This window comes from Asparagus officinalis, chromosome 9 (genome assembly GCF_001876935.1).
Source record: "Asparagus officinalis chromosome 9, Aspof.V1, whole genome shotgun sequence".
NCBI classification, from domain to species: domain Eukaryota; kingdom Viridiplantae; phylum Streptophyta; class Magnoliopsida; order Asparagales; family Asparagaceae; genus Asparagus; species Asparagus officinalis.
Window position 1 is genome coordinate 67,891,774 of NC_033802.1, and position 24,335 is coordinate 67,916,108.

A 24,335-nucleotide genomic window follows, 5' to 3' on the forward strand; every position below is an offset into this window, starting at 1 on the left:
GTCGTGTATGTTAACCCTACCATAATATATAGTAGTATATATATATATTATATATATATAAGGCCCATGCTTGCACGGACATTGATTATTTTGTTTTCGTTGGTTTATATATGTTGGTTTATATGCCCTTAGTGCAATAAGAGGATGATTGATTATATTGCTCTGTAGACTATAACTTATAGGTCATCTGTTGACTGATATATTCAATATTTGTGAAGGTAGAGACAACGAGTAACTCTTTTCGCTATTTTATGAGAAGAGAATATAGTTTTTCATTATCTGTTAAAAGTAGATAGTTTGAGTGATATTTTTTCTTAAATAACTTAAAATCTTAAATTTGAAATTTAAAATTAGATTGTTAACCATCAGTCTCTCATTTATAAATTTAAATAAAAATTTATAGTTTTAAACAATAAAAAATATCCTCGTGGTTTTATCAGAAAACCCCCCAAACTAATAATGTTAAGTACTTATAACCCTTTATTTTTTTTCCTGGAAGCGAATAATTTTGATTACAAGGAAAAGAAACACAGAATTCAACTCAACCGTACCTGAGCGTGCAATAGCTGACTCGGACTCTCAAAATCATAAGCACAGAAAGACACAAAAACTTAGTGCAAAAGGATGCCTCATAAGCGCTAATACAACACAACTCAATAAAGGTCTACCGCTCAACGACTAACACCCTCTGAACTGGGGAATGTTAAAGTAGTCTTATATTTGGTCTTGAGTTCGGGCACAACTAACAAATTCTAGTTTTACTCTCTAATCTCAGATATATATCTAACTGCCTCTGTTCATCTTGTGAGCCCTAGGTTGCATAGGCACGGGTACGGGTATGAACACAGGTACGAGTACGGGTACATGACATGACAAATTTGTAAAAAGTAGGGTACGGGGACACGGCTCAATATATATATATTAAAAATTAACAATTATATTAACTAGAGCAATTTTACTATGTTTAATTTCAAATTCTCAATAATATAAGCTCATTCCTTAAAATTATAAAGTAAACTCATTTAAAACTTTTGACTTTATATTCCACATAAGCACAAAAAAAGAATATATATATATGAGAAAAATGGGTATGCTTGGTAGTGAGGTGACATATTCTCATCCACTCATTCAAATGGTTGCATATCCCCATGAACTCCTCAATCCCATGTGAATGGTGATGTCATGTTCCACTAACAAATTTAAAACTAAGGAAATAAGAGAGAGAGTCTTCTTCTTCCTTGCATATCTCAGCTAAACCAATTTTTCTCAAACGTAACTGCTCCAAAAGTCCTCTCACACGTGGGAAATGAGTTGCTCTCGTGTCCCCTCCGTTTGGGTGCGGAAACGTACCCAAACCGCACCCGACACGGGTATGACGCCAAAATTATTGTGTCGGGGTATCATAGTGTGAGCCTCATGCATGCTCGAAATCCCCCATCAAAATTTCTCACGTGAGAATCTCTCGCCTCACCTCCTTGCGATCACATCGATCAAGAAACGTTGGGTTAAAGCCGTCCCTAAACTTCTTGTTATGACAAACTCCTCAGGATAAGCTAATATCAATCACACGAGAGCACGAAAAATATCAAGAACACACAAATACAAATATATACGTGGTTCGGCTTGTAGCCTACGTCCACAGGCGAAGGAGGAGAAACTTTACTAAATTGTGAGGCTACGTCTACAGGCGAAAGAGGAGAAAACCTTACTAAATTGTGAGGAATACAAAGTGGAACCTCTCGTCCACGGGTGAAGAAGGAGAAAACTTTACTAAATTGTGAGGAATACAAAGTGGAACCCTTCAATCTCTCAATCCCAAATAATACCCCAAAAGCCTAATACAACTCTTAACTAAAGGAATAAAAGACGAGTATCATATAGGCTTCACAAAAGAACTCTCTCTTCTTGATTGGTGCTCTGAAGATTGATGCTTCTAATTGGCTTGAAAGACAGTTCTTATATAGCATTGAAGATCCCAACTCCTTGCTATCTAAGGAATAAGAGTTCTAATAGGAATAGAAGTCCACATATTCTAAAACCCAACAATAGTCTTAAGTAGAAGTAAACATCTAATAAGATTAGTTGTGCAAAGTCTAATGTAAGTAGGACTCTTGATCAAAACTAACCTAAAAAGGAACTCCCAAAGTAATAAGGATTCGAGTACTTGAGGCAACCTATAACATTTCTGATCCTCCCCATCCTCCGCTCGAGTTGCATGTGTCTGATACTCTCCACACTGCGCCTGCAGAGAGATCACTCCATCTCGATGTCGGCCGTACACCTACTCTCAACTTGCTGAGATCTGTCCACATCCTTGGCACATCATAGCAGCCGTTATCACCTTGATTCATAGCCAAAATCGAGATCGACATCAAGAGCGAACCTCGACATTTCCACACTCTTAGGCATTAACGCCTTATGAAATCCGATCTTCGCCATTAATTTCTCCATGGCAATACCCGACAACGCATATCATGAACAAATTGATGTCAAATTTGAGGAGCCAAACTATAGTGTAGCAGCATTTGCCCTCAAGCTTCTGTTAAGAATTCTATGGGTTTTATCTGCAGAATTAAAAATAAGAAAAAATAACGGTACCAAGGAAAATATCATCAGCGAATCGCACGTACATCTACATGGCAGTTCAAAGAGAAATATTCCACTATGAATCAAGAGTACATCAAAGTTATACCTTAAACTTGATGATTAAATCACAAGAGAAAATATAGTGTTACCTCTAAGGTACCAAAACCCTAAGACCTATCTCACCATAATTTTCCAACACCCGCGAAGAAACCAACACCGTACTCTTGACGGCATCGTCATTCCGAAGAAAATAACTTTTGAATCACTGCAATTGGACAACCAAGCAATCCGAAAATTAACCTTTTCTCTTCCTCTCTTTTTTTCTCTCTTCACCTCTCGAAAACAACGCCCTCACCTAATCTCTGTTTTTGGTCCTGTTGTCTACATGGTTTTCAATGAAGCCTTCCCCTTTAATGAGGGATAATTATACATACGCGCTCTTGTAGCTAATGACTTTACACAGAAATATGGCATTAAGTATGACGAGTCGTTTGCTCCTATGGCCCAGACGACTATTGTTCATACACTTCTTGTAGTTGTAGCGGTTCATAATTGCCAATTTTCCAATTGGATGTTAAGAACATTTTCTTAAATGGCGACATCTCTAAGGATATTTACATGCTTCCGTCGGATGGCCTTCCACATCATCTTGAGCAGGTATTTCATCTCCTTCGAGAACTTTATGATTTAATACATGCTCCTCGTGCCTAGTTTACTTGATTCACCTCTAATATCTAAGGTGCCAAATTCAATTGTAGATGATGCGGCTATGTTCACCCACACCTTTGAGACTATTCTTCTCCTGTAGTATGTTGACGACATGACTACTAATGATCACTCATCATCTCCTATATAGCATATCAAACAACTTTTGAATCAACAGTTTGATATGAAGGATCTTGGAGAACTTATTTTCTGGGGTTTGAAGTTGGCCATTCACCTCAGGGATATATTCTCTCACAACATTGGTTCCTTACATATATTTTAAATCACTATGAGATGAGAAATACTAAGACTTCACCTACACCTCTTGAGCTTAATGCTATGCTCCGTCTGACTGCTAAAGAGCCTTTATCTGATCCTTTCGCTACCATTAACTTGTAGGGAGTTTTATTTATCTGATGAGGATAATAATGACAATTTTCCATATTTGTTATTTGACTTTATTTTATTTTATTTTTGAATAAGGAAGATTTGACAAGTTTGACCAAATCTTAATTTTAGTTTTAATTGTGAGAGATTTGAGGGATTTTTTATTTTGGTAGGATTTTAATTTTAAATTTTGAATTTTGAATTTTAAATTTTTGGGCTAAATTTGGTAGTAGAGTCAGTTGTGGCAAATTGAGTGATTTGAGAGATTTCAGAATCTGTAATTTTCTCTTTAAAAAACTGCTATAATCAGATTTTAAAAAGAAGATTTGAATCAATAAAAAATTTTTGTTAACTCATTATTGGTGTGAAGTCTCGGGTGTGAAACCTTTGGCCGACGGATGTGAAACCCTAGGCCGACTCTCCTGGCTCCTTTTCCACAAACAGCCGCCACCCTCCCTTGTTTCTTCTTCGTTTTTTCAAACAACCGCCCCCGCTCTTCTCCTCTAGCAGCCTCCGTCGTCGCCTCCTCCCCTGCTCCCTTCCACTTCGAGCAGCCTCGCCAATCATCCCCCACTTCGAACAGTCCTGACGAACATACTCCTGCTCTCCTCCACCTCGAGCAACCACCCTTTCCTCCTCCACAAACTGCCAGATCCACCTCAAATAGCCGCCGTTGTCGTCTCGCTCGCGTCCACTTGTCGACCACGTTCTCTCGTCACCAACGTCGTCAGTTTACACGTTGACCCGTCACCCTCGTCGTCGCTTAGATTCGCTGCCGTCGTTGTCGCTCAGTTCGCCACCATTGTCATCGCTCAGTCGTCGCCGTTATCGTCGCTCAGTTCGTCGCCGCGTCGTCATCCAGTTCGACGTCGTCGCACTACCTCCAGAGGTCCCTCAAGTCGAGCCTGTTCAGGCCGACGAAGGTTTCGTTTTCTCTATTTTTTTATTAATCTCATTTTATTAGTTAATTGCATGAGTATTTCATCTCTAAACTCTTATCATATATTCATTGCTTAGATTATATTTGTGAGTTGAGAGTAATTGAGCATGTGACTGTTAAAATTTGATATTGATTGTAGAACTTGTGCATGATAATGAATATTGCAATTAAATTGATTGAGATGTGAATTGTTCATAATTATTGATGCAAACTTTGTTAAATCTATCTGTCACAATAGTTGTTTTGAATTTAAGTCCTACCAAAGATCAAGAAATTTGGTGAAACGATGTGTTATTTGAATTAAATCGCTGATTCTGATAGACCCCCTGTCCCGTTTCACATCATTATCCCACCATCAGCCGATCTAATATTGCTTATCCTGTGCATATCATCAGTCAGTTTGTCTCGGCTTTTTTTAAAGATCACTATGTAGCTCTTCTTCACATCGTTATCTTCGAGGAACTTTAAGCCGATCTCTATTTTTCTCTGCCTCCTCTCATCTTGAGTTGTCAGATTACTGTGATGTTGACCGGGCTCTAGATGTTTTGATCTTCGCTTGACAACTAGATACAATATATTTTCTGGAGATTTCTTTGACTTCCTAGAAAACAAAGAAGCGGGATGTTAGAAAACAAAGAAGCGGGACGTTTCTTGTTCCACTCCTAAAATTGTTCTGCTTCATTGGTTGCATTGTAACATGAGGGTGTCTTCAACTGCTTCCACTCTTCTCCATATGAGCATATCAAGATTGTCAGCAATCTCATATTTCTTGAGCATATCAAGATTGACTGTCATTTCACATGTCATCACTTTATAAATGACACTATTTCCTTACCTTATCAACTCGCATATGCAGTTAGCAGATTTTTTCCCCCACTAAATCTCAGACCCTCCAAGGTCATCTCTTTTACATAAGCAAACTCTTGTTGATTGATCCACAACGAGTTTGAGGAGGGTGTTGAAGTATATATAATGTCCTTCATTTCACTATGTGTAAACAAGTGGTATGTACATTTGCATATTTGGCATTGAGTCTAAGGAAACACATACAGAGATTTCCCCAATATTCTGTTTTTATTGAGAAAACCTCTCAAAGGTTGATCACAAGAGATTCTCCGAGGGGCAGCAGCAAAAAAAGCTCCAGACTGGAATATGCATAGAACAGAGATGCTCACAACAAATAATCAAAGCTACGAGAGGGCATTGAGAATGACATATTCTAGTACAGACCTCCCTTTTAAACACTTTTTCCCGAAGAGACTCCTGTTCCTTTGTAACTCCCCGCCCCGGAATTCCGGAGTCGGTACGCTATTAGATCTAATGGACTGGCCTCACAAACCACCACATGTCTTTTCAGCACGTTTTGTCCTCACTCACGTGCTCTCTGGAAAACTTCTCAGGGAGTCACCCATCCTAGAATTTCTCCAAGCCAAGCACGCTTAACTTTGGAGTTTCTAAGAATTGGGTTTTCGAAAAGAAGATGCATCTTGGTGGTATGAGTATTTCAATCAAATCTATCAATACTAATCACATCACCCTCTCAAGGGTTGGGGTATTACAAACTCCCCCACTTAAACTCACAACGTCCTCGTTGTGCCAAATCATATCATCCAAGACCGTACCATCCGTGTGAGATTCTAGAGGTGGCTCCTACGGCCTCGAGAGGTGGTTCCCGCCCTCTCGACGTAGCACTTTGCGCCGCATAGCACTTAGCTCTCACAATTCCGGTTGGCTTGGCTCTGATACCAATAAAACCATGTCACGCCCTGGGTCCAAAACATGATAATTTGGAGCGTGACTCGGTCGGCAATGCAACCATACGGTTACATTCACGCCTCTGGATCATCCTGTATACAGATATATATTTTGTAACTCCCCGCCTCGGAATCCCGGAGTCGGTACGCTATTAGATCTAATGGACTAGTCTCACAAACCATCACATGTCTTTTCAGCACGTTTTGTCCTCACTCACGTGCTCCCTGGAAAACTTTCCAGGGGGTCACCCATCCTAGAATTTCTCCAGGCCAAGCACGCTTAACTTTGGAGTTTTTAAGAATTGGGTTTCCGAAAAGAAGATGCATCTTGGTGGTATGAGTATTCCAATCAAATCTATCAATACTAATCACATCACCCTCTCAAGGGTTGGGGTATTACATCCTTTCCTGCCGGACATGATACGCACTTGCAGCCAAGCAAGCGTTGAAAACTTGTGCTTCCCAGTTTTGCCCCTGAATTTTCCAACTGCATATGCAAAAACACAAACAAAGAACATATAGATGTTTAGCACACTCAGGATGGGGGTCACACAGAGCACAAACATTACTATCAAGTTGAGACTAGGAGTTCATCAGATTAAGGGAGCCCAAAGTCACAGAGCCTCTTTGAGAATGATATAGACGTAAACAGGAGACTCCCATTACTTTGGGGCCTTCCACAAAAAACTAAATGATGTGGGTTATACTGAAAAAATAGTCAGACATAACTCTTCATGTGATAGATCATAGATGACATGAAAGTAAGTATTATGACAGGTTACTAATTCAATATAATTTCGTTCCTAATTTCACGCATTATCTTTTTTATGTTTGTTTAGATTAATTTAAAGTATAACAAAGGTTATGGTTACCGTGATTTGACAATATTCATATCATGAGTTTAATAATACTATAATGCTTAATAGATAAACCAGTAAATGTACATAATCTGTTTACACTCTCCTTGTTTCAGGTCCTCTAAAATTTGTAACTGCAAAGTACGATGGCAGGTTACCATCTTTGGCATATCATCGTTATGGTTGGACAAAGGTCAACTTTCTGCCATAGTTTAAGTGGTGCAATCCTTTTTTGTGGCTCCATATATTTTTTTTAATTTTATTTGAAAATTTAGATTGCGAATATCATCTTTCTCGACTCTCCTGTCGGAACTGGATTCTCATTCTCTAGAAATCCTAAAGGCTATGTGGTTGATGACACAATTGTATCAAAACGGACCTACGAGTTTCTGAGGAAGGTATTATTACATCTTGTTATCAGTTCCTACGAGCAAAACATAACTTTATTATTTACCTTGGAGCATAATATTGAGCACATCCCATAATGCCACAGTGGCTTGTCGAGCACCCGCGTTTCATTTCCAATCATCTCTATATTGCTGGTGATTCATATGGAGGAAAAATTGTTCCGATTCTCACTAGCATAGTTGCAAATGGTAAAGTTGCTTATTCTAATCCTCCCATTCAATGCATTTAATAGAAAATTGAGAGAAATTTCTCTTTATTATTATTGTTGTTGTTGTTGTTGCTAAGAGTACTTCACTAATAATGGAAAATTATTTCCAATCTTGTTGGTTTATTTTTCCAGCTTGATTGAATAGAAGTGAGGGTTCTGACAAAATTCTTTATGGACAACAGGTATTGAAGATGGCCATCATCCGCTCATGAATCTCAAGGTATATATTTAGGGAAAAGTGTTCCTAAGGTGACGCCCTAGATAATCATCTAAGGACGCAGCTTAAAATCACATGATTGAGCTACATTTTGGATGATCCGTTCCGTTGAACTTGATCTACATATTCTAAAACCCCAACACACTAAGTTTGGGGTGAACCCATCGTCGTTTGACCCTCCATCGAGTCATGTGAAAAGTTCTATTCATTTGAAACCGTTAAAATTGATACGAGTGGATGGAGCGTCAAACGACGATGGGTTCACACCAAACTTGGTGTGTTGGGGTTTTAGAATATGTAGATCAAGTTCAACGGAGCAGATCATCCACAATGTAGCTCAATCATGTGATTTTAGGTCACGTCCTTAGATGATTATCTAAGGCGTTAGCTTAGGAACATTTCTCTCATATATTTAACATGTTACGATAAAATTGTCATTCCTCAAAAAAAAAAAAAATCATTACATAGTATTGGTTTCTATCGTTGAAGATCTTCACTTATTAGATTTAAATTTTCTTTTTTATTCTTGCAAACGTTATGCAGTGGCTATTTCTTTTTCTTTTGGTTATGTACGTAATGAGCACACTCAGGTCTTTCTGATTCAGCTGCACTCAATACATGATCTCTTCAGTTATTAAATACAGGAGTTTGTTAGATATGTTAGTGGTATAACACTCACTCCCAACCCTTGTGGAACTCTTAACCGTTACAAAATCCTCTTCAACATTCCATTTCCTCAAAAATCTGAAAAAATATGAAAATTTCTCACAATTTGATAACAAGCACATCCAAGTAGCCACTTGAAGCAAAACCTATTTTGCTCACCACTTAAAGCATAGCCTATTTTACTCACCACTTGAAGCATTGCCTCAAGGTCTTGTTAGTAATTCTTATTAGAGATTGATTAGAAATCTAACCTTTCTTTTAGGGTTTACTGCATAAAATTGTTAGCGAAATAACAACAGAGTACATATAAAAACTAGAATGCAATTACAGAGCAAGAAGATGTGATTTACATGGTTCAGCAACTTGCCAAACGTCCATGGGAAAAAGGAGAAGACTTTTTATTTTTGAACTTTATCAAGAAGAAGAATTGCAAGATCTCTCAAACTATAGCTTGCAAATCCTCACAAAAAGTTAATCTCTCTTCTCTCTCTCTCTTTTGGTCACTGTAAATTTGATGGGATTAAAATTATAACTTGTTGGGAGAATCCTATTTATAGAGTTCTGGATATAACAATGATGACAGAAAAATACTCGGAAAACCCAAATTGTAGACGTATTTTATCGGGTCAGGTGTGCCTAATGCACATTGTCCATGCTCTAGACTTGGATAGTGTGTGGTGACACTATCAAACCTCTAGATTGTGACAGTGTGCAGTAAACTATCGGCCGCGACTGCTGCCGCTTGCTACTTCAATGTGAAGCTAATCACAATAATCTCCTCACTAGCTCAGATTGACTTTGTCTCCCGTTCTCCACCTTCACAGCTCCACTTTATGTCATATACTGTCCTCAAAACTATGAGTAACTATAATACCTTCACGACTCCTCTTGATATCGTTACCTTCCTCAAAATCATGAGTATATTGTACATCAACCATGACCTCTATCGCGGTCTTTATCTGTGACCTCGTGTTGTCCTCAATTAGTGAGTGCCTAAATGAATTCCAAGGATGCCTTAACACTTCTCTATAGTACATGACTATCTTTGTCATGATGTCAGCCGGATTCTACCTTGTATCAAGCTTCACCATCTTGATGTCCTTTCTTGCCTCACACTCTAATATGTGAAGCCTTGTCTCAATGTGCTTTGACTTCTGATAAAACACTTGATCCGTCACTAAATAAATGACACTTCTGCTGCTACAAAATAACTCTACGGTAGTAGTCTTGAACCCAAATTCACAAACCAACCCCTTCAACCATTAGGACTCCTTTAGTTGCTTCAACTTTCGTTGTGTATTCTACTTCTGTCATCAGATGTGCAATAATAACTTATAGCTGTGACTTCCTACTCATCAGCCCATCTCTAACTATGAATACAAAGCCTGTAGTCGATCTTTGATGATCGAGGTCCCATGTGTAGTCTAAATCTGCGTAACCCTTCAACTCGATTGGCTTCTCCTTCTCATTCTAAAATAATAGCCCAAGTCGTGTTATACCTTTGAGATACTATAGTATCCACTTCACCACCTCTGAATAAGGCTTCCCCATATTTAACATGTATTTGCTTTCCAAACTCACCATGTATGATGAGTTTGGCCTTGCATACAACATAACATACCTGAGTGATGCTACTGCATTTGCATATGGCACTTGAGACATTTTTTCCTTCTCCTCGTCTGTATTTAGACACATGTATGAGGATAATCTTAAGTGATTGGCAATAAGGGTGCTTACCAGTTTCATCTTCCTTATGTTCAATCTCTAAATCATCATTATTTTTATATATTTCTGTTGGGATAAGAAAAGCTTTTCCACTTGTCTTGATAAATCTCCATCCTATGGATCTTCTTGGCTTCACCCAAGTCTTTTATGTCGAGCTCCTTGCTCAATCAAGCCTTCAAACTCTAAATCTCTTAGTAACTCCTTGCCGCAATCAGCACGTCATGCACATACAACAACAAGTATATGAATGCTCCCTCATCATATTGCTCGATGTAAAGGTAATTGTCATGCTTATACCGAGTGTATCCCATCGCCAATTTGAATGAGTCAAACCACTTGTATTACTGTCATAGAGATTGCTTCAGCCTGTAGAGTGATTTCTTGAGAATACATATATTATTCCCTTTCCCTTCCTCTATATAACCTTCAGACTGCTTCATGTGGATAACCTCTTCTAGCTCTCCATGTAAGAATGTTGTTTTAACGTCAAGTTGCTCTAACTCTATGTCATGCTCTATTATTGCTTCTATCAAGACTAGAATTGATGTATGCTTGACCATTGAGAAAATATCTCATTGTAGTCAATCCCCTCCTTCTGAGCATATCCCTTCTCCACGAGACATGTCTTGTACCGTTCATTGTCCTTCTTTTTGAATACCAACTTGCATCCAATAGATTGCTTCTCCTTTGGTAGTGTGACTAGATCCTAGATCTCATTCTTTCGAAGTGACTCCATTCTCCTCTATAACGACAATCATCCAATTGTTTCTGTCCTTTCTATTGAGTGCTTCTTTATAAGTGCTTGGGTCACTGCTCGTTATAACTAGAGGAAATGCTACACGTTCATCTTTGAAACCATACCTGATTGGTGCCTTATGGGTCCTTCTTTGTCATCCCTTAGTTATAGAATACTTTTGCTTGGGTTGAGTTTCCTCATCACTATTTCTAACTATCTACTCGTCCATATCTACCTCTTCCTCCTGAGTTACATCTCCTATGTCCATACCGTTAATCTACTTCATGCCAGTTATGTGCACATGCATTGATCTTTCACCTCTTCGTTGCTCTCCTTTCATGGTTCACGTTCATCATCACCCAACATGTACTCATGAAAAGTGACATCTATGCTGATAGAAGTAGTCTTACATTCTAAATCCTATAACATGAATCCTTTGACGTCCTTCTGAAACCTTCCTTGACATTGCATCCAGTTTGCTTCTTTTATTCCTATCCACTAGATCATATTAAGGGAGCTTAAACATTCTCAAGAAATTATAACTGACTAGCTCTCCCATCCACACTTCTTCTGGGATCTTAAGATTGATGGAGGTCGATGGTGAATAATTGACCAAATAACATTCATGATTCACCTTATGCCTGAAAGCCCTTTGACTATCCGGATTGTAGTCTCATGCTTTTGATTTTCTCCACTAGTACCTGATTCATGCGCTCTGCTACCTTGTATAGTTCTGGTCCCACTGGTGTTATCAGCTGATGTTGTATGGCTTGTTCTACATAATTTCTTGAACATGAGGTGTATTCACCCCATTATCTATCGTCCAAGTACTTAATTTGTTGCCTCATCTGCTTCTCCACGGTGGTCTTCCACTTCTTGGACTTTTGGAACACTTGAGGTATATGAGTTAGAAAATAAATCTATATCTTCTATTAGAAGTCATTGATGAACGTGATGAAATATTCTACAATGCCTTTGGACCTTGTCGATGAAACCCCTCCCTCCCAGTTCTGAATGAATGTAGTCTAACAAGTGTTTAGTCTTGTTCACTGCTACACTGAATCTTACCTTATGTTGCATTCCCATCATGCTATACTTGCAAAATTAGAGCTCTCTCTCCGTAACTCCTTTTAGCAACTCCTCCACATGCAGTATCCAAAGACCCCTTTCACTTGTATACCCAAGATACATGTGCGAAAGCTTTGAGGTGTCTCAACTTCTTTTATTTTGTAGTCCTAATCAAAGTATCATTGATCATCGTGCTCCCGATCAACCTTAACAAGTGCGCCTTTGATCAACTTCAATGTTTTGCTTCACCCATGAACTTGCATCCTGTACTCTCAAGGGCTCCAAGAGAAATTAGGTTCATTTTCAACTCCATAACGTGCCGTATGTTCTTTAAAGTCCATACCACCCCATCGCACATCTTCACCTTGATGTTGTTGATGTCAACTGTCTTGCAAGTTGAGTTGTTCTTAACAATTGTCTCACTATTGTAGTCCTCATATGTGTCGAACCACTCCTTGTGAGGGTATGTAAAATATATGCATACCGAATAAAGAATCCATACATCATTGAGCCCTTCCTAGTAGATATGGTTAACACATTGCTATCTTTCTTGATCTCCTCGATCTCCTCTACTTCTAAACCTACGCTGACTTGATCTAGTTGCTTCTCACTATTATTTGGCGATCTCCCCTTTTGTTGATTAGGATCTAAATCGCTTTTATCCTTGATTACTGCCTCTCTTGTTGTGCGCGGCGCGGAAGCGGTCGAATCACACAATCCGAACAAGAGAGATCACAACCAAATAAACAAGCACAATCACCAAATAACACAAGAGATTTACGTGGTTCGGCAAGTTACCTACGTCCACAGGGCAAGGAGGGGGAAGTTCTTACTATAAGAAATCAAGAGAATACAAATAGAGTTACAAATCTCACTGATCAAACCCTAAAACAAAGCTCTAGATCTCTCACAACTCTTCCACAATTGGATGCAACAATTCTCTCTTTAAGGCTGCTCAAAATCGTCCTTTAGTTACCCTAAACAATCAGGTTTTGAGTTATATATAACTCAGAAACGAAACAGGTCAAAATCCAAAAGGCCCAGCCCAAACAGACTGCGGTCGACCGCGGCGGTCGACCGAACCAGTTCGCGGTCGACCGTCGTCGATTACAGTCATCCGCGGTCGACTCAGCTCCGAATCCTACTGCCCTTCGTGCACGTTCGCGGTCGACCGCGGCGGTCGACCGCCAGACTTTCTGGCTGATCCTTTGCTGTTTACTGTATTTCTTCATCTCTTTCCTTGACGATCAAGAAGTACTTGATTCTGTTATGGACTTTTTCATAATCTCATTGTTCAGAAAAGTAGCCCTCACTTCCTCCATATTGATGGTGTCTCTTCCATACATGATTGTTGTCACCAAGTGTTCCTACAAATCCAAGAGCGATGCGAAAAGGATTAGTGCTACATCCTCTTCCTCCAAATTTACTTCTAGGCATAAAAGATCCTCAACAAGTTTATTAAAAGCATATATGCGATTCATAAATGGTGTATCTTCTATCATCTAAAAGTTGCTTCTTGACATAAAGCTTCTTAGGCAGATATTTTGTCATGTAGATACTTTCAAGCTTTTCCCAAACTCCTTTCGCTATAATTTCTGACATTATTTGATACATGGTTTGATTTGTCAAGCAAGTTTCAATGGTGCCTGAAGCCCTATGATCAAGATCATCCCAATCTTCATTACCCATGAACTTTGCCGATCTTCTCTTTGGTGTTATCAAGGCGTCTTCTTTCACCAAAAGTGCATTGGCCCTTCTTTGTTAGAGAAACTCCAACCATTGGCTCCATTTTGGAGTCCCCACTAAAGCATATTCTAAGGAATATGTCAAAATAGAGCTTTGCAACTCCAACCACACTCCTCCATTTCCAACTCCATTTCAATTTCTCTCCATTTAATAATTCTTTTACTCATTTCTAATTTTCAATGTATTTTCAATATATTATAAATTAATACTAAAATTTTCTAATACATTTTCATTTTTAATTACTTGGTTTTTTGGAATTTTATATTTTAATTAATATTATTCAATATTAGTCTCATTTTGAAGGTATCAACAAGACATTTCCAACTGTAAAATTTTTATTTAAAAATAATTAGTAGAAATAAACTTTTGTTGATTTTAAATTACTAGTTACTAATTAAAAAGAATATAGAAGTAATAAGTAATTGTTTATAAAACATTAAAAGGGCAAAGTGGGTATTTAGAAAATTTTGCAGCCACCTGCAAATTTTGGGGGAAGGCTGCATATTTGCAGCCTTATTTCCTTCGGCTACAAAATGCAGCCGGAGATGGAGGCTGGTTGGAGGGCTTCTTGTTGGGGATTCGAAACAATCAATCGAACCCTTGCCCTTCCGGACCTTGTGTTGAAAATAGGAAAGTAGGAATAAACCACAAATAAAGATCTAACCTTGTAAAAACAGTAAAAGAGACGAACACACAGATTTAACGAGGTTCGGCAACGTGCCTACGTCCTCGGGAGCCACACCACACAATCTTTCTATTAATTGAAGAAGAAAATACAAGCTCTCAAACAAGGGGTTAATCTCTCTGAGATTCTCTCTTAGCAGCCAAAAAGCTCTCTTTTTGATGTCCTACAAACCCTAAAAACGTTTGGGTATTTATAACAAACCCCAGCAGAACATGATTCCTAGATAAAATAGGAAACAGCGGATCTGCGTCGCGGTCGACCGCTTTGCCAAGGTCGGTCGACCGGTCAGAACGACGAAATCCTACAGGGTCTTGTGCACGATATCGGTCGACCGCAGCGACCACGCCGGTCGACCGGCCAGAGCGAAAACTTCTTCTCAGTCTCCTGCAGTGCACGCGGTCGACCGGCTCTGCCACTGCGGTCGACCGCACAGTCTTCTGACTGTTTTCTTCGTCTTTTCGATTGCAGCTTTGGGTCTACACACTTAGACTAACAATCTCCCACTTGGAGACCAAAGCGTCATCAACGAGCTCACCCGAACTCTCCCCTTCTTCGCATGTATCTTTTCCCCCGAAAAATTCTTTCTTCAATCAACATCCCGACGATCGCGCCGATCCTCGTAGTGTGGCTCCGCCTTCGTCTTCTACTCGTGAAGGCCAACTGAAGTTGCGCACAACTCCAGTTTCTCAATGGTGACTGCCTTCGTCAACATGTCCGCCGGATTTTGACTCCCCAAAATCTTCATTAAGTGCAACTTTCCGTCCTCGATCAGCGAGCGTATAAAATGGTATTTAACGTCGATGTGCTTCGTTCTGGCATGATATACTGGATTCTTGGCAAGATGTATAGCGCTCTGGCTATCACAATAAAGAACTCCTCTCCCTTGCTTCAGATCCAACTCTTCTAAGCACCCGTTCAACCAGATCATCTCCTTGCTTGCTTCAGTCACCGCGACATACTCAGCCTCGGTTGTAGACAAAGTCACAATCTTCTGCAGACGTGAGACCCAGCTCACTGCTGTCGACGCTAAGGTATAAACATACCCCGTGGTGCTTCGCCTCGTATCATGATCACCGGCGAAATCCGCATCCACGTATCCCTGCAGCACCAACTCCTTCCTCCTGAAACATAGTGGCTTGTTCGTTGTTTCCCTCAAGTACCGCATTATCCACTTTACGGCCTCCCAATGCTGCTTTCCTGGATTGCTTGCAAATCTGCTCACAACTCCCACTGCATGGGCGATGTCCGGCCTCGTGCAAACCATCGCGTACATGAGACTCCCAATGGCCGAAGAATATGACACCCTGCATCTGTCTTAGGCGATTGCTCCTCAGATAGCTTAAACTAATTTCCAAGGGGTGTGCTAACAACTTTAGCATTCTACATGTTGAACCTCTGAAGTATTCTCTTAATGTATTCAGCTTGGCTTAATCTCAGTGTTCCTTCAGCTTCATCCCTATTGATTCGCATCCCTAGAATCTGCTTCGCTGCATCCAGATCCTTCATTACAAATTCCTTTGCTAGCTTCTTCTTCAAACTATTTATCTCCTCTAAACACGGTCCTGCTACCAACATGTCATCAACATATAATAACAAAATAATAAAACTGGACTCGAACCTTTTGAAATAACAGCAATGATCCGAATTGCATCTTCTGTAGCCATTGTTCTGCATGAAGTTATCAAACTTCTTATACCACTGTCTCGGAGCCTGTTTCAAACCATATAAGCTCTTCTTGAGCTTACACACCATCTCTTCCTTTCCTTCTTCAATGAAGCCAACAGGCTGCTTCATGTAGATTTTTTCATCCAAGTCACCATGAAGAAAGGCAGTCTTCACATCTAACTGCTCAAGGAAGAGGTCTTCTGCAGCTACCAAACTCAACACCACTCTGATGGTTGTGAGTTTCACAACAGGGGAAAATATCTCCGTGTAGTCCACTCCTTCCCGCTGTTGAAACCCTTTCACTACTAATCTGGCCTTGAATCTCTTGCTTCCATCACTCTCCTGCTTGACCCGGTAGACCCATTTATTGTGCAAGGCTTTCTTCTGTGCAGGTAGCTGGGCTAACTCCCATGTCTCATTAGTGAGTAGAGAATCCATCTCCTCCTGCATCGCATGCTCCCACTGCTGAGATTCACTCACTTGCACTGCCTCTTCATAACACTCCGGCTCTCCGCTATCTGTTAAGAGTAGATAATCAAGTGACGAGAGGTATTTGGGATTTGGTTTGGGTACCCTAGATGACCTCCTAGGCTCCACGCCCTGGGTAGTAGCTTCTGCACCTGTAGTCTCCTCCGTTCTACGGTCAGAACTGACATCGTCGCCCCCATCTGGAAGTTCCTCCAAATCCATGTACTCGGATCCACCTGTATCCGTAGTGCTGCTCCCACTGCTTTGGCTATCCTTGGCATTGTCCCTGTCCTTGTACATCACCTCCTCATTGAATATCACATCCCGGCTCCTGATGATCTTCCTGTTCTTCTCATCCCAAAGGCGATACCCGAACTCATCAATGCCGTATCCAATGAATGTGCACTTCTGTGACTTAGCTTCTAGCTTGTCCCTGACATGGTCACTGATATGAACATAAGCCACGCAACCAAATACCCGCAAGTGTGAGAGATTTATCTTCTTTCCACTCCAAACCTCCTCTGGAATCCCAAAATCTAATGGAACTGATGGCCCGTGATTAATAAGGTATGCTGCCGTATGCACCGCATCCGCCCAAAATGTCTTAGGCAGACCTGCATGTAATCGCATGCTCCGCGCACGCTCTGTCAAGGTCCTGTTCATCCTCTCTGCAATGCCGTTCTGCTGCGGCGTCCCTGGAGTAGTCCTCTCTAAGCGAATCCCATTCGTAGCACAGAACCTCTTGAACTCCTCCAGCTCGTATTCTCCACCATTATCTGATCTCAAGCACTTCACCTTCAGATCTGTCTCGTTCTCGACCATGGCCTTCCACTTCTTGAAGATCTCGAACACCTCTGACTTGTGCTTCATGAAGTAAACCCACACCTTCCTCGAGTGATCGTCGATAAAGGTGACGTAGTATCTCGAACCGCCAAAAGAAGACTGATAATCATATTTTATTACAATTTTATACCCTCATTATCTATTTTACATGAATAAATATACCATTAATAATTATTGTTAGATTAGTTTGCACATAATTGAATGAAAATATAAATAAATATTATTAAATGTAAAAACCCCTTTCCACGGTGTCGATCCCGGTTAGCTTTCCTTGTGAATGTAGAATTTTCATCCCTTTCTCGCTCATGTGCCCCAGCCTATTGTGCCACAGATCTGTACTCTCCTTGCCAGCTGCAATTGCGAGGGTGTCACTCGCATGTGAAGTGAGGTAGAGAGTTCCCGTTTTGTTGCCTCGGGCAACAACCATCGTACCGTTGGAGATCCTCCACGAATCCCCGGTGAATGTCGAAACGTAGCCTTCTGCTCCAAGCTGTCCCACCGAAACAAGATTCCTCTTCAGCTTCGGCACGTGTCTCACGTTCTTCAAGTTCCACTTAGAGCCCTTTATCTGTATCTGAACGTCGCCCTTTCCAACAATATTGCAAGGTTCATTATCCCCCAAGTATACTTTACCAAAGTCCCCTGCTACATAGTTCTGAAGTAGTTTCCTATTTGCAGTGGCGTGGAAAGAAGCTCCTGAGTCGATGACCCAAGAATCAGAATCGCTATCCATAGCAAGGATCAAGGCATCCTGCACGATATGAGCCTCCTGCTCACCCGCATCCTTCTTTGGTGCTTTACAGACCGAAGACATATGGCCCTCCTGGCCGCAGTTCCAACACTTCCCTTTGATAGACCTAACCTTCGAGTTCGGCCTCTTCTTCACTGATTTCGACCGATTCCTGTTCTGGTTCCCTTTCTTCTGGCTTCTGCCTCTCTGCTCGAAACTTAGGGCTGAACCTGAACCTTCTGATTCGGACGATTTCCTTCTAACCTCCTCGGATAGAATCATGCTAACAACCTCATTCAGCTTCAACTTCTCTTTCCCCGCCGAATTGCTGATTGCCGTCACACAACCTGCCCAACTATCCGGCAACTGCGATAGTAGTAGAAGGGCCTGCACTTCGTCATCGAACGTGATGTCCACGGAGATAAGTTGATCAACAATCGTGTTGAACTCGCTGAGGTGCATCGTGAAGGACCGTCCTTCTGCCATCTTGAGGTTGAAAAGAGTTTTGACTAGATGCACCTTGTTTGCTGCCGACGGTTGCTCGTACATCTTCGCGAGCGCTTCCATAAGCCCCACCGTCGTCTTCTCCTTCAGAATATTGTGGGCTACTGATTTGGCGAGCGACAACCGGATTTGCCCTAGAGCCTTCCTATCCAGTACCTCCCAATCACCATCTGACTCCGTCGTCTTCTTTCCCTTTTCCTTGCCCAGAAGCGGGCGATACAAGTCCTTCTGGTACAGATAGTCCTCCATCTGCGACTTCCAGTAGGCAAAATCCGATCCGTCGAACTTCTCAATCTTTGATTTGCTTTCCTCTGCCATGGCTTTCACACAAATTGCTGAACGAAACTCTGATACCAGTTGTTGGGGATTCGAAACAATCAATCGAACCCTTGCCCTTCCGGACCTTGTGTTGAAAGTAGGAAAGTAGGAATAAACCACAAATAAAGATCTAACCTTGTAAAAACAGTAAAAGAGACGAACACACAGATTTAACGAGGTTCGGCAACGTGCCTACGTCCTCGGGAGCCACACCACACAATCTTTCTATTAATTGAAGAAGAAAATACAAGCTCTCAAATAAGGGGTTAATCTCTCTGAGATTCTCTCTCTCTTAGCAGCCAAAAAGCTCTCTTTTTGATGTCCTACAAACCCTAGAAACGTTTGGGTATTTATAACAAACCCCAGCAGAACAGGATTCCTAGATAAAATAGGAAACAGCGAATCTGCGTCGCGGTCGACCGCTTTGCCAAGGTCGGTCGACCGGTCAGAACGACGAAATCCTACAGGGTCTTGTGCACGATATCGGTCGACCGCAGCGACCACGCCGGTCGACCGGCCAGAGCGAAAACTTCTTCTCAGTCTCCTGCAGTGCACGCGGTCGACCGGCTCTGCCACTGCGGTCGACCGCATAGTCTTCTGACTGTTTTCTTCGTCTTTTCGATTGCAGCTTTGGGTCTACACACTTAGACTAACACTTCTAGGCTGCAAAATCCAGTTTTGCAGCCCCTTTGGAGAAGCTCTTAGAGAGTGAAATTCCCTTTACAATTAAACTTCTCCATGTCATACTACATTTGAGATGTTGTGGTAGCCACCATAGCCTTCAGCCCTTTTTCTAACTTTTTTGGAAATAACATTATTAGCACTATTGAATCCAAGATGAGATAACCAATTAACCTTCGTCTTGAGACCAATTGTTGGAGATTGTTCATAAGTTAATCCAACCTTTCTTTTGGAGTTTACTGTGGAAAACTATTAGAGAAATAATAACAAAGCACAAACAAAAACTAGCATGCAATCACAAAGCAAGGAGACGAAATTTACATGATTTAGCAATCATGATCCATTTGAAACCAATCACAACAATTTCAATATGTTGGGCAATTACAGCACAAGGAGTTATTTATGCTCTTTAATCATGATCGTTATTGGATTGGAGACTTGCTGCACTAAATTTTAAACTGAATAGGAGATCAATTCTATCTTGGATCATATCTATTCTCAAAAAAAAAAAAAAAAAAAAAAAAAAAAAGAAGAAGAAGAAGAAGAAGAAGAAGAAGAAGGCTCTCTCCTTGCTAAGTTACTTGGGAGACAAGCGTCCATGTACTTAAAGAAGTCTATTTGAGATCGGAATCCAAATTCTGTCTTGGATCATATAGACTAGATTATATCACATAACACTCATTCAACGCCATCCATAGTTGCAATGATGAGAATAATGGTATGTCTTGTTTATGTGATTTCTCAGTCATACATCCGCTGAATGGTTCTTGAACCTGAATTTGATGCCTCTGCACGTTTATGTTGAAAGATAGTACATCTGTACTGCAACCCCAACATATGTGGGTGCTCATGATTTTAGAATTCATTTCTTTTATTTTGTAGCCTTGAAAGAATTATATGTTTTGTTGCTAATGTGAACCTAAAACACACTAAACTGTAAAATTTTCAAAGCTACAGTTGTATACCTTGTATGAAAAAGTGTTAATAACAAACAAGAGCTCATTCCAAATTAACCACTTGAATTGAACAGGCTTTGAATGGCGTTAAGAGTATAAAATTATAACTCTTCACCCTTGTCTTAAACTTTTAGAGTTTTGGTGTAGTGGAAGAGATTTTAAATGCTATCAGACAACCTATGTTCAAGGCTTTTTAATTAGACACAAAATTCTAAAATGAATTTAAATAAAAAAAAAAACACCATGTGAGTCCAGGTTTTGTCCCATGGAAGGGCACTCAATCTGTTGGAGCATTTTAGAGTATGAAAGTATTATCTTCAACCCTCTTCAAAGTTTTTATGTAGTGGGAGGGTCCTTTGATAGAGTGTTGATAGTGTGCAAGCTTATTAGGGGGTACTTTTTGATATGGTAAATCACATTCCAAAAAAAGCAATGAATAAAATAGTTTCATTTTTAATATAAAGTATTAGAGAAGGAATTTTTCGCTACATTCCTACAGAAAGAAGTATAGCACTGTCGCAGATAACATGTTGTCATTAAACTTTCAATAATGATAGCAGAATTGTGGTTATCTCTACGTATAGAGATCCCAGGTTTTATATTGTATGTATGGCATAAGCGACAAAAAGTACAAATCTTGAAAGGCATCAATTAGGTGACCTTTTTTTGATAGTTTATTGGGTATCATCTATTTCTAGATAAACTAAATTTTGGAGAATAACATAAATTATGAATAAATTTGGTTATTAATTATCGTTTGGTTTCAGGGTTATTTAGTTGGCAATCCAAGGACTGGTGAACTTATTGATTACAATTCTCGGGTCGCATTTGCACATGCCATGGGCATCATTTCAGATGAACTCTATGAGGTATTGTTACCAATGCAAAGAGAAATTTTTCCATAACACCACCTATCAACCACTTAAAACCCATATCGTCCTTAATATATACTTCTAATTAATATAATCTTGTTTGTCAGGCGATACATGGATATTGTGGAGGAGAGGATTATATTAATCCTAATCCCCTCAACTTACGATGCATTTCGGCACTTGATAAATTTGAGACGGTGAGCACCTTATACGGTCTAAATCATGTCTTGCCAAGTAGGAACTCATTTCTCCTGTATGCAGTTCAGAGCCGAACTAGAGAAAAACTATATTTTGGATCCCAAATGTCCTGCGGCATCGCCTCAAAGAAAGAAAATGTCTGGTGATCGGTACTTACAGGAGAAGCATTCAGACATCCTGCTACCACCAGCGGTGGTTCCTGGATTGGAGTGTAGAGTAAGTGAAATAACATTTTTTTCACAATTAACAAATTGGGTTGTTTACAGGGAACCACACGTAACTTGGGCCCTATTTCACATTACCATCCTCAATTACCATACCTGATTTTCAGAAAACCACCCCTTTGTACCACATTCCGTATAACCACTTGTGCTCTCTCCATCCAATTCTCCATCCGAAAATAATCTATAGTTTGATGGAAAACTCTTGGCTTCTGTTTTCAAGATTTGACTGTTTTCGATATTATGTAGTAGCAAACACTATACTGTGGTGGATGGTACTTTATGTTCTTGTGATGCTGTAGTCGTTAACGCTGTGGATACCTCAATGGTGCTACTGAAAAAGTTCTACAGGTATGGTTACTCCAATACTTGGGTAAATCGAAAGCCAATGTTCAATAATAAGAGACTGACACATAATGAATAAAATCTCAAGTAAGCAAGGGGGTAATGTGAAATAGGGCTAAGTTAGGGGTGGCTCCCTTTCAAAACCACTGTCAAACACAGCACGTACCATTTTCAATTTGATCAGGTTGCAATTAGTAGTAGTACCAACATCATTATTTACCAAGTGGCAGAATATTTTTTTGCAGTCGTATGCTTATTTCCTATCCTACTATTGGGCAAATGATTATAACATCAGAGAGGATCTCCACGTCAAGAAGGTGCGCCAAAAACTGCCATTTTTGACTCATTTAGTCGGTCATGTGGCCAGCTGATGTATGAAAACTTACATGATATGATGCACATTGATATATTACTGAATTACTTTAATGCATTCATCTCATACGATCTTTTGAAAGAATAACTGAAATTTTAGATTTGCTCCTTTCTTTGCCCACTATTTGACTTCACCAAGATATGGAAAATGGGGTGAAGAATGAAGTTTATGCTTTGTCCATGATCGAAATGAGAGAAAATGTCAAAAGAGAAATTTCAGTCGGGGGGTGTATGTGCTATTGTTAAGTGGTAAGGAGTACCTAACCCCCGCAATAGTACATTGTACCTGCAACTGACCCTACAACCGTATACAATGATTTATAAACTTGATTTCATCACAAAAATATTTCTTACTTCTATGAGAAGCAGGGAACTGTAGAAGAATGGGTCAGGTGCAATAATAGCCTTGCGTATAGCGAGAACGTCCAAAGTTCACTAGGACATCATCTCAACGTAACCATGAAAGGATACAAAGCATTGGTATACAGGTAAAACTGTAGACAGCATAACATGCTATAACTTTAATCCATGGTCATTTTATGAATTCTTTCGATCTACACAGTGGCGACCATGACATGGCCGTGCCATTTATCGGCACACAAGCATGGATTCGATCTCTCAACTACTCTATTGTCGATGATTGGCGCTCGTGGCATGTGGATGGCCAAGTTGCTGGGTATGTAAATTCTTCGCAGCGATCACTTGAAAATTATTTGAGTCTAAAATTATGACTTTGACTGTTCTTCTTTTTCTTCTGTTCATCAGATACACGAGAAAATACTCTCATAATTTGACATTTGCGATAGTAAAGGTAAGGAGTTTGTATACATCGACTACGGATTAAATTTGAATTCTTATGAACAGTTCCCGTCTCTTTGTAAAGCAGAATGCCGGTCACACGGCGCCGGAGTACCAACCGAAGAATTGCTTGATTATGATTGATAGGTGGATTTCGCATGAGTCTCTTTGATATACTCCCAAATGATTGGATAAAGGGATGTGTAGTCATTGTTTATAAATTTAAATTTCCTTCGAAAAAAACTTATATCTGCTCTTATATTCGTGCAAAAACAAATATTAGAGATATCTACAAGATTATTTTTTGACTGACTTAAGTTTAATACTTGCAGATTGCTCATTGTAGCAAGTTACGTCTTGTGGTGTCTACCTGTATCTTCTTTTGTTCCAATTTATTTTCTGTGAATTCTTAATTTTCTCTTGGGAAACTAAAATAGATTTTTATTTTAATTGACTATCATGATTTTCTGTTAATTACTACCATGACAGAGTTAATAACGTGTTAGTGATGATTACACCTCTATATTTTCAAATTAAAATAATAAGAATAATTCAAAAGTAATTTTGCTTATAATTTCAAATAGAGCAATGTTTTAATTGTATATTCATGTCGTCTTCTACCATACTAACTCGACACCGACTCAAAAAAAAAAAAAAAAAAAAAAAAAAAAAAAAA

The 24,335-nt window shown here is 39.8% G+C and overlaps 1 protein-coding gene across 2 annotated transcripts in view; it reads left to right on the top strand.

Annotated features, from left to right (window-relative positions):
* The window catches only part of LOC109824037 (serine carboxypeptidase-like 18), a 41,496-nt gene extending 17,470 nt beyond the window's left edge, over positions 1-24,026 (top strand). Inside the window, exons 3-14 of one of the 2 annotated variants that reach the window (XM_020390555.1) lie at positions 7,346-7,422; positions 7,505-7,627; positions 7,723-7,825; positions 8,028-8,065; positions 21,621-21,722; positions 21,833-21,922; positions 21,987-22,139; positions 22,735-22,806; positions 23,231-23,349; positions 23,424-23,537; positions 23,627-23,672; positions 23,745-24,026. In XM_020390555.1, the coding sequence (XP_020246144.1) occupies positions 7,346-7,422; positions 7,505-7,627; positions 7,723-7,825; positions 8,028-8,065; positions 21,621-21,722; positions 21,833-21,922; positions 21,987-22,139; positions 22,735-22,806; positions 23,231-23,349; positions 23,424-23,537; positions 23,627-23,672; positions 23,745-23,831 (1,124 nt within the window). In that variant the 3' untranslated portion in view covers positions 23,832-24,026. The remainder of the gene's footprint in view (positions 1-7,345; positions 7,423-7,504; positions 7,628-7,722; positions 7,826-8,027; positions 8,066-21,620; positions 21,723-21,832; positions 21,923-21,986; positions 22,140-22,734; positions 22,807-23,230; positions 23,350-23,423; positions 23,538-23,626; positions 23,673-23,744) is intronic. The other variant, XM_020390556.1, reaches the window with a different exon arrangement.